At 34.5% G+C, this 11,636-nt stretch overlaps 1 protein-coding gene across 1 annotated transcript; it reads right to left on the bottom strand.

Annotated features, from left to right (window-relative positions):
* Positions 1–360: 360 nt before the first annotated feature.
* Positions 361–6,406, bottom strand: LOC130902912 (uncharacterized). The gene is made up of 3 exons (XM_057815197.1): positions 6,261–6,406; positions 2,525–6,149; positions 361–531 (listed from the first exon to the last, which is right to left on the bottom strand). Exons 1-3 carry the CDS (start codon positions 6,404–6,406, stop codon positions 361–363), a joined length of 3,942 nt encoding a protein of 1,313 aa, XP_057671180.1.
* Between the last annotated feature and the right edge of the window lie 5,230 nt (positions 6,407–11,636).

Genomic DNA, 11,636 nt, shown 5'->3' with positions numbered 1-11,636 from the left:
TGCATAATTTTAATACTAGGATACTAGTATATTTAATGGATTGGGGAAAATATTTCATAATGTCTATTCTCTGTTTTCAGATACTAGTCATGTCCATGAAGGCAACCAGCCTCCTATTGAAAATGAAACCTACCCAGTAAACGAACAAGACGCTGCTCCTTCTCAAGGTGGTGCTGCAAGTTCAATACTAGTACTTAAATTGATTTTCGATTATTCCTTGAATAACGATCCTATGTTTGGATTTCAGATGTGGCTGTCCATAAAAGAGGTCCCCAAGTAACTGCCAGGCGTCGATCCAGGTCATTATCACCATCTAACTCGTCTTCCTCTTCGAGATCGACCTCATCAAGCAGCTGTTCCTCATGTTCTCCAGTGCGATGTCCTGCTTGAAAGAGGACTGTGACGATTCTTTAAGGGATCCTGATTATGAAGCATCTTTTTCTGATTATTCTGAAGAGCTTGACATACAACTGCCTTTATCAAAAGTACGAACAACCATTCCTGCCTCTTCTGAAGAAACTGCGGAGAAACCTGTACGTAAAAGGAAAAGGAATACTTCAGAATGGAAGAGAAACATTGCAAAGACTATGAGGAACGCTGGAAGAAGTTACGAATCATTGGGAGCGCGGAAAAATCCTGATGGCTCCAAAGAAAAATTCGTCAAGTTGAGGGAAGCCAGGAAGGTACAGCCACCGTGCAATGAAACTAAATGTCGCTTTCATTGTGCAGCCAACATAAGCGAGGAAACGCGCATAGAAATTTTTACTAAATACTGGAACCTCTCGAATATCCATTTGCAAAGAGCGTTCTTAAACAGTTGTCTTTCTGAAGTCAACCCCCGATACCGTTATGGCCGATTAGATAAAACACCAAGAGCCCTTAACAAAGTATTTTATTTTACTATTGATAAGAAAAAAATACGTGTATGCAAGATCTTCTTCTTGGCCACTGTCAATATCAGTGTTCGAGCTCTCAACACTGCGATAAGAAAAGAAAAATCCAACATTGGTGGTATTTTTGAATCAGACCAAAGAGGAAAACACCATAAGCAACCCACTCTTCCACCTGAGATGAAGGAAGGTGTACGAAATCACATCAACTCCATACCTCGGCTCGAAAGCCACTACTGCCGATCGAATAGTCTTGGGGGATTGTAATGAACTAGTTGGATGAAGTGGACTGTCGAGTTTGTCGTTCACTACAGCACCCAAGTAGATGTGTTGTTTTCTTCGACGAGGTTGCGGAATGAAGGACCAGTCGTAATTTTAAGTAACGTTTAATAAAAACACTTAAATACGACAATATTACACGTAAATCGATGTACAAAATAAGCAACAAGATAAATCAACAAGAATGTCCACAGTGATATATAGTTGATTACAAAAGATAGCGAAGTTTATATGTATATTTCTCCGGGTATACTTGAACGAAGTAACAGAAAATTGCACGTTTTATGTTGCGTCGTAACGCGAGAGATATTTTGATTATTCAGGTAAATCGTAATTTTGCCCGTTTGTAAGGTTAAGATTTTTTATGATTTGATAAGTGAGAGAGAATCGTTAAGTTGATTTAGATATAGTTCGTTAGTTTTAACGCGCACTGTATGTTTAGTTTCTGTTTACTGTGGATTCTTTTTTCTCACTGTTCTGTACTGTGTTACTTTCTGCTCTCTTACTGTCTCGTGCATGAATGTTAAATTTTATTTATATGGGCTAAAATGGGGGTTAAAAGTATCCCAATATTGTGGTAATATTTTGTGTTAATTGCCGTGAAGCAATAAAAAGAATCTATATTTTTCAAACAGATTTTTTGAAATTTCTCTTTTGTTTGTATAAGGGTTGACCAGATGAACTTGGAATAGTTTGTAAAAGTATAATGAAGGTTTTTTAAAAGTTTTCAATAGTAATTGCTTTTGTGTTTATTTGAGAGAAAGTTATTAGTGACACTTTAGAAATTTAACGATTGGTCTCTTGCGGAGAGAGAGTTATTTATTAGGGGTTTAAAGGTACAAAGGACATTCGACATTTGTCATTGTCTAAAATTTCCTAAAATTGTGAAAGTCTTAACGATTATGGTATTTACCATATGTTGAATCGCAACATTCTCCCGCCGGAAATGAAGTCTCTGCTTCATTTAAGAAAGAAAGCGCGATAGCGGGAAGATAGGGTGTTTTTGGTCAAAGGATATTTCAGCGTTTTCCAGTCTACCTCCGACACGGAGATAACCGGATGTATCTAGAAATGGTTTTAAGGATATAAGTTGTTTATTTGATAAGTTTTTATTCTTTGAAAGTTCCGCTATTTCTGTTGAAAAGGACTGATTTTGAACTTGTTTGATAATGAAGTTTAATGATGAATTTAGTTCCCTGACTGACAGAGGTCCTTTGAATTGACTTTCTTTGTTTCTCGAATTGTGTGTAAATCGTAGGACGTACGCCATTGCGATGTAATTTGGAAAATGAAGAAAAGCGTGAAAAGGTGTTTTGCCAAAAGTTACATTGTTCGGAAATGGTTGTCAGGGATACCTTTCTTTCCTCAGGTACGTTGACGAGATTCTTATTAATCTCGTATTGGGGGAAACCTGAACTGAACTCATTGAGGTATTTGGGTCCATTAAACCACATGGAGTAGATTTCAGGTGTGAATTTTCCACGCGACAGCAGGTCAGCGGGATTATCGCTTGATCCTACGTGCCGCCATTGGAAATTTGTTGTTAGCGCTTGTATTTTCGCTACTCTGTTTGATACGAATGTCGACCATCGACTTGGGTGGCTTTTGCACCAACACAGTGCAATTTGAGAGTCCGTCCATAAGTTAACTGAGTTTATGTCGACTTTAGGTTCCAAAATGTTTTTGACTCCTTGAGTCAGGTTCGCGGATAATAGCATTCCACAGAGTTCAAGTCTCGGAATTGTGATAGTTTTCAGAGGTGCGACGCGTGATTTTGCTGATATCAGTACACATGAAACTGTTTTATCAGTGTAGATAGTTCTAATGTAGACACATGCGCCGTACGCTTCAGTACTCGCATCTGAAAAGGAGTGAAGTTCGATTTTGCTTATTTCTTTGTTATTGAAGATAAGACGAGGAATTTTTAAGTCGTTGATTTGGCAGATGGTGCTTAGAAATTCTTGCCATTTCCTATTTATTTCTTTGTCGGTGATCTTATCATCCCAGTTGCACTTTAATTTCCAGATTTTTTGCATTAGCATTTTTCCCTTAACGATAGCGGGGTTTACAAACCCCAGAGGATCGTAGCACTGTGAAATGTGTGATAAGATATTTCTCTTGGTGATATTGTCCTCACTGACGAGTTCAGTGGGTACCGATATTTGGAACTCATCACTTATGGGATTCCATTTTACGCCTAAGACTTTAGACGGAGATTGATCTAAATTTATGTCAAATTCAGTTATTCGAGTCTGCGATATCTTTTTTAGAAAGGTTTGAGAGTTAGATCCCCACTTGTGCAAGTGGAAACCAGCTGGTTCAAACATTGATTTAAGTTCCAAATAGAGTTTTTCAAGAGATTCGGTTGAATCACACCCTGTTAAAATGTCGTCTACATACGTCTGCGTAAGAACAGCGTCGGAGGCTAGAGGGAGATGTTTATTGGTACTTGCAATCTCATTCAGAACTCTCGTTGAGAGGAATGGACTACAATTCATACCGTAAGTTATTGTTTGTAATTCAATGCATTTTAATGGTTCTTTTGCTGAGTCTCTCCACAAAATATTTTGGAGGAATAGGTCTTTGGGATTTATTCGAATTTGTCTGAACATTTTCTCCAAATCAACTATCAACGCGTATTTGAAGGTTCTGAACCTACACAATATGTCGTATAGGTTGGGTTGAGTTTGATAACCTTTGAGACAAATGTCGTTTAATGAATAACCAGAGTTGGTTTTACAAGAAGCATCAAATACGACTCGCAGCTTAGTCGTAACTCGGTCTTGTCGATAAACTGGCAAGTGAGGGATAAAATATTTGTTTTCGCAACGTGAATTTTGCGACGATAGTGGTACATATTTCGCATGTCCTAGAGATAAGTATTCATGAATAAATATCTTATATTCCGAATAGAGGTCGGGATTTTGTTGTAAGCGTTTTTCTAAAGAGAAAAATCTCTTTTTGGCAACTGCGAGGGAGTCACCTAACTTTTTGTGTTCTGTGACGGACTTTAACGGAATATCCACTTGGAAATGTCCGTTCGGGAGAATTTTAGTTGTGGTTTTGAAGATGAATTCTGTCAGTTCATCTTCGGTTGATAGAGATTTTAGGTTTGGGAGTTCTTCGATCTCCCAGAATTTGCAGAGAGTGTTTTGTAATTCAGTGTCCGGGTTAGGGTCTTCGGTTTCACTGGCTACATGATGCGAGATAGCGTGTGGGTTTTTTGATTCTTGTCGGGAGTTCAGTCTTCCCGAGATAACGTAACCCAAATGGGTATTAAAGAGAGTAGGTAGGCCGTCACCTAGTTTGATGAGACCATAAGTTAACAATTCATAATAAACATCTGCTCCTATTAACAGATCTATTTTACCGGGTGTGGCAAAGGTCTTGTCAGCTAATTTGTTCACTATCCGCGAAGGAATTGTTATGTGATCTACATTCACTTTCACTTGCGGAATAGTCGTGGTAATTTTTTCGAGTACAGCACAAGAGATTTCGAAGTTCTTCGAGGGGTCAACATTTGAGTGTAGCATTATGTCCAACATTTCGTTAGACAAAGTACTAGTTTCAGATATACCTGAAATGTTTAAGATTTTCTTATACGGGGTGTAGTTGAGTTTTTGTACAAGTTCTTTGCTGATAAAGGAACTCTGACTTCCATTATCCAGAAGAATTCTTACCTTAACAGGTTGATTCTGTCGATTATAAATTGTTGCTTGTGCAGTTGCTAACAACACTAAGTTGTTTTTTATCGAGAGAGCTGATAGGCTAGACGAATTTGGACGCGCTTGATTTTCTTGGATGCTTTGAGATGTGGACGGCCTGTCCTGAATTTGAATAGGACTTTCCAAATTAAAAGTTTGAGGGTTTTGTTGGAAATTCGAATTTAGCGACCGAGAATTGTCTGAGTTACTATGTGGATTGAAATTGTTATTGCACGAATGCCTTTGTTCTACATTGCGTGAGTTTTGAAAATGTAAAAGAGAATGATGTCTTTTATGACAATGGGAGCATGATTTCTGTGACAGACAGGTTTCAGCACTGTGTCTAGTGCCTAAGCAGTTTACACACAATGTTTTGGTTTTGGCAAATTCATTACGCTTAGTAATGGGCAACGATAGGAATGTTTCACAGGTATAAATTTTATGTGCAGTGTCTGAACACATAACGCATCCGTTCATGTTTTGATTTTGTTTAATCGAATTATTCTTAAGATGAGATGATTGATTGTTTGAGTTTTTATTGAACTTTGGTTGTGATTGCGAATGAAACGCTACTTTACTTTGTGACCTCTTGTGCGAAAATGAGTTTTGCGAAGTTTGCGATTGGCTAGTTTTACCAGTGGCATTGTCGAGTATTTCAATTTCCTCTTTAAGAAATTGTAAAAATTCATCTACTGTTGGTAAGGTATCCCTGTTCCTGCATTTTTCAAACTCTTTTTTGAAACCATAATCTAATTTTTGTTGATAAAGATAAGTTATTAATGCCTCTAATAAAACTTTGTGATCAAGCTCAAGATTCTGTAGGAGTGTCCAGTTACGCCTACAGATAGTAGCAAATTTTGAAAGTTCGGTAGGATTGTGCTTACTTAACTGCGGTATGTTCAATAATTCGGAGAAATATACATGTACAATTTTTGTTTTGTTTTCATAAGTTTCTCTTAACAAGTTTATAGCTACTTGCAAGTTTCTATCGTTCACTTGTAAAACGTCTACAATATGTAGTGCATCACTTTCTAAATAGCTTTTTAAATAATATAATTTCTCAGCATCTGATTTTAGTTGCGGATTTTCGAGAACACTAGTTTTGAACAAGTTGTAAAAACTTTCCCATTCAGTGTGATTTCCTGAAAACTTTTTTATTTTTATTTCAGGTAATCTAGTACCTGAGTTGTGGTTTGAATCTAATCTGTTTTCCCTAACTGACTCATTACAACTACTTTCAGATTTTAATTTTTTGATTGCTCTAGCTAATTGACTCCTAGTTTTACGATAATAAATTTCTACTTTGTTCCTATCTTCTTGATCTGGAATTTCTTTTTCATTTTTTTTGGGTGTATAACTTTCTATTTTATTTTGTGTGATTTTATACTGTTCAAAGTTTTTGATAATTTCCTCTTGTAGAATTTCCAGATCAAAGACATCTAAACTATTTAATTCTGATTCTAATTGTTCAGTTATTCTGGTGATTTCACCTTTAATAGATTCACGTTCGCTGATTAAATGTTTTAAATCCATTGTTGTTTGTTTATTTTAAGTTTAAGAGCGAAAAAGTTAATGATATTTTTATCGGATATAATCAGATGCTGGGAATGCTTTATATATTATATAAATCAGTGTTTTTACAATTAAATATATAGATATAAAATTGAATAATATTGCAAGCAATTTTTCAACAGAGTTTAAAGATAAATGTCTTTTTCTTAAGTTTTCTTGAGCGAAATGTTGATGAGTAATAAATTGGAATAAACTGACCTTTTCCAATCCAGCGATGAGAGATACCTGCGGTTTCTTGCCTACAGGTGTGAGTTTATAGATGATTCGATCGGTTGTATGTTTCTGATGGCACACTCGATGACTTGTTCTTTTCACTTTCTTGCACTTTGCTTAGCGAGAGAGTTCACTTTGATTTACGTGTATGAGATTTTGTTTAGTTTAGAGTTGCACTGGTTTAGATCCGGCTCGAAGGACCAATCTTGGGGGATTGTAATGAACTAGTTGGATGAAGTGGACTGTCGAGTTTGTCGTTCACTACAGCACCCAAGTAGATGTGTTGTTTTCTTCGACGAGGTTGCGGAATGAAGGACCAGTCGTAATTTTAAGTAACGTTTAATAAAAACACTTAAATACGACAATATTACACGTAAATCGATGTACAAAATAAGCAACAAGATAAATCAACAAGAATGTCCACAGTGATATATAGTTGATTACAAAAGATAGCGAAGTTTATATGTATATTTCTCCGGGTATACTTGAACGAAGTAACAGAAAATTGCACGTTTTATGTTGCGTCGTAACGCGAGAGATATTTTGATTATTCAGGTAAATCGTAATTTTGCCCGTTTGTAAGGTTAAGATTTTTTATGATTTGATAAGTGAGAGAGAATCGTTAAGTTGATTTAGATATAGTTCGTTAGTTTTAACGCGCACTGTATGTTTAGTTTCTGTTTACTGTGGATTCTTTTTTCTCACTGTTCTGTACTGTGTTACTTTCTGCTCTCTTACTGTCTCGTGCATGAATGTTAAATTTTATTTATATGGGCTAAAATGGGGGTTAAAAGTATCCCAATATTGTGGTAATATTTTGTGTTAATTGCCGTGAAGCAATAAAAAGAATCTATATTTTTCAAACAGATTTTTTGAAATTTCTCTTTTGTTTGTATAAGGGTTGACCAGATGAACTTGGAATAGTTTGTAAAAGTATAATGAAGGTTTTTTAAAAGTTTTCAATAGTAATTGCTTTTGTGTTTATTTGAGAGAAAGTTATTAGTGACACTTTAGAAATTTAACGATTGGTCTCTTGCGGAGAGAGAGTTATTTATTAGGGGTTTAAAGGTACAAAGGACATTCGACATTTGTCATTGTCTAAAATTTCCTAAAATTGTGAAAGTCTTAACGATTATGGTATTTACCATATGTTGAATCGCAACAAATAGTAAAAAGGAGTACATTGAAGGAGGAAAGTCTATTGCAGATCTGCATCGTGATTATGTCGAGGTCCAGAAAGAGGCAAGCCAGCCATTCATTAAGTATTCAATGTACGCCTTCATATTTAACACCGAGTTCAACATTGCTTTCCACCGCCCTAAAAAAGATCAGTGTAATTTTTGTTTAGGCTACCTGAACGACTCTGAATCTGAGAAAGCACAGCTCGAAGATAATTACCAAGAGCATTTAAGAGAAAAGGAGATGGCTCGATTAAAAAAAGATACAGATAAAGGATTAGATAAAATTGTGACCGTTTTTGATCTACAAGCTTCCCTGCCTTGCCCTCAAGGAGAATCATCAGCCTTTTATTACGTGTCCAAATTAAACGTGTATAACTTCACTATGTATAAGCTAAAGTCCAAGAAGACATATTGTTACACGTGGCATGAAGGCCAAGCAAAACGGGGTGCTAACGAAATTGGCAGTTGCATCTGGTTATACCTCGAAAACCTAAACAGAACTGTCAATACCCCAGTTGATGTCATTTTTTACAGTGATAACTGCGGACGTCAGCAAAAAAACCGGTTTATTTTTGCCCTGTTCATGTTTGCCACTTGGGAGCTTAAAAATATCAGATCTATAGCGCACAAATTTCTAGTAACTGGACACACTTAAAACGAGGGCGACAACGTTCACTCTGTTATAGAACGGGCTATAAAGAAATATAGAAAAGCCTCACCTATCTACGTCCCAGAAAATTATATTTCTATCATCTCACAAGCAAAGAAGACACCTCCAGCATACGCTGTCAAGCAAATAGATTTCTCCGAAATCATCGATTTGAAAAAGCTGACAGCTGACTTGACAATAAAGGACGCATTGTTCAATGAAGACGGTGTTAAGGTACCAATCGCTGATATCTGTGTGATTGAGACCCACAAAGATGAGCCTGGATTTTTTCGATATAAAACATCATTCTCTCAGCAAGATTTCAAATCTATCAACAAAGCAAACCAAAACAAGAAACGTCGAAGCAGTTCATCTGCTTCTTGCAGTTTCAGTTTCACTCCAACTGTAACACTCTCCAAGGCCTATACAAGAAAGTCGAGCATCACTAATAAAAAAAAAGAAGCATTACTTTCTCTTTTCCAGAAAAAAACCAATTGTGTAGCTGTCATGCCTCTGTGTTATAAAGAGTTTTACAAAAAAATTTATAAAAGGTGCAAACTAATCGCTTCCTTGGTTTTCCTACAATTTTTGTTATTTTATACTGTTATTATTATTTTCATTTTTTTCCAAAGCAATTGTATTATTGATTTCCTACAATAGGAAACGAATTAGCCCAGTATTTTTTTCTCTCTTTTTTTAAGTATCTAGTTGTAAAAATATTTACATGCATTTTTTTCCAAGTAATTGTATTGTTGATATCCTTCAGTAGGAAACGAATTGGCACAGTATTTTTTTTCTCTTTTTGTAGTATCTAGATATAAAGTTTTACATGCATTTATTGTACAAAGTCATATTTTGTAATAAACTGTGATTATCTTAAAATAATGAAAATGTTTTTATTGTCTACAATTTGTGATAAGAGTACCTACCTAGTCTGAAGAAAGACGTAGTTACCACTGAGAATAAAGACTCATGACTTTTTTTCACTAAAAATGTCTCACTAATCTCAAGGATTTTTGAATTCATGAAGATATTTATTATGTTTTACACTTTTGTACTTATTTTTGTACTTGTTTCATAAAAAATAAATAGCTTTTGAATGATTAATAACTGGAGTTATCTATAAAAACCTGAAATATTTCGGTGCAAGATAGGATCATCTTGGAGTTTTGCTCATAATTACTCATAAAAAAAAAATAGTATAGAGAGGGGAAAACCTCTGTAAATCTATAGAGGAGTACTTTTATTGTGATGATTCGTGCAAAATTTAAAAAATTCGGATAATGCAATCATCGAATATCAATTGAAGAGAAAAGCATAAACTTTAATCAGCTCTCCTGAGAAATCGCTTTTTTTGAAATAAACCAGTCTTGAACTGGACAAGCGATATATGCGGAACCATTTCAAAATGGTTTATTTCATTTATTTCAATCGGTGTCTTATACTGATTCTATGTAGGTAAAATTGCAGAATACAATCCCCAACAACACTTTTTTAAAAATATTTACCTGTATATAATGATTGATATAATAGGAGTATTTGGATGGATTCACATTCACATTCAAATATTTAGAAATATAAGGCTGTGAAAGTGAATCCTAACCATTAACATGTACAAGATTTTGTTGTTGAGTGGAAGAGTTTATTTGAAGAGTATTACATTCATAATTATATACCTGTGTATCATTGCATACGTCTTGTATCTTAATAACGGTAAACAAAAATATCAAAGGTATAGTATATATTACAGGACTGTAGATATTCACCAAGTCCATTTTGTTTGTATACTGTGAACACCCAATGACAAAACATTGAGGTTTTCTGTAAGTTGGGTTCAATTATATTTAAACATGCCAGCTGGGTTCATCTTTTTTATTCGTCCAAGATCAAAGTAAACCAAAGTGTTAATCAAAGGAACTTCGGAATTCATTATAATGATAGGAACGGAAATGGTATCTAGTTGGAAAAATTACTTATGTTTAAGTTTTATACGTGAAGATTAGGTGAATATAGTTTAAGTAATGAAGTAAATTTTGTCTGAAAATATATATTTTTTAAATTTTGATTCTTATAGTAGGTATGAGCAATTATTTTTCACATTTTCTACACCTTTAACTAAGTAATTTGATATTGCATGTCGTATTCTTTCATCTGATTTTGCCGTCATAATCATCATCTTATTGATGTCAGAGTTTAACTTAATATACCTTTACGTACTTGTGTATTTGAAAATGTTCCCGTACACAACACAATTTTTTATGTTGATGAATATGATTTAAACAAGCTAAATGCTTTTAAGATGTTGGCAAGTATTTGAATATCTTTTTTAATAACATGTATAGGCACTACACCAATACTGGAAGTAGTTTACAAATAATTTATTTTTAGGTAAAGGAGCGTGATTTCTTATTTAACAAAATGCCCTCTAATGAAAAGAATTATACGTACTCTAACATATTCACCAATTTCACTATGGTAGCTTGATCTGAACTGGGCCTGGAAGTTTGTATTGTAATGTATGTGAATGTCCAGTTACAAAAAAAGAATTAGATTATTGAAGTACCAACAATAGAACCTCTTTGAAGAATTTTGCAGTGATTCTATCATTTAGTTAATATTTTTGGAAATTTGATTGAAAGAATTCCCAACAACACTTTTTTTTTTAAATATTTACCTATGAATAATGATTGATATAATAGGAGTGTTTGGATGGATTCACATGGGGAACTTTAGTATCTGTGGAGTACCTACCTTATGGAATTGCAAGGTAAAGATCATTCAAATGAACTGTGGTATTTCTGCACAATAAATATGTGATAGAAAAGATCCTCGTATTGTTTTGACCCATCTTATTTGTTTTATTCATATTTCTGAGGTAAGAAAATAAAATATTGAGTAATTTTTGTTTGGTTAAATTCTTTAAAGAAACTCTACCCCAATTGTGAAGAATAAGTAACTTGTAGTTTACAATGAATTGATGAAAAATGTTTCCAGTGAGTTGATATTTCTCTAAACATTAATATTTTTCCAATAAATTAACTCTTGTTCAAAATAATTACTAATATATTATTAAGATACAAAGTTAATACTAACAGTACTAACACCAGTTGTTTGTGAGCAGTGAGCAGCAGCAGTGTAATAAACATTA

This window comes from Diorhabda carinulata, chromosome Y (genome assembly GCF_026250575.1).
Source record: "Diorhabda carinulata isolate Delta chromosome Y, icDioCari1.1, whole genome shotgun sequence".
Taxonomy (NCBI): Eukaryota; Metazoa; Arthropoda; class Insecta; order Coleoptera; family Chrysomelidae; genus Diorhabda; species Diorhabda carinulata.
Note: the sequence above shows the minus strand (reverse complement) of the source record. Positions and strands in the feature narration are given on the sequence as shown.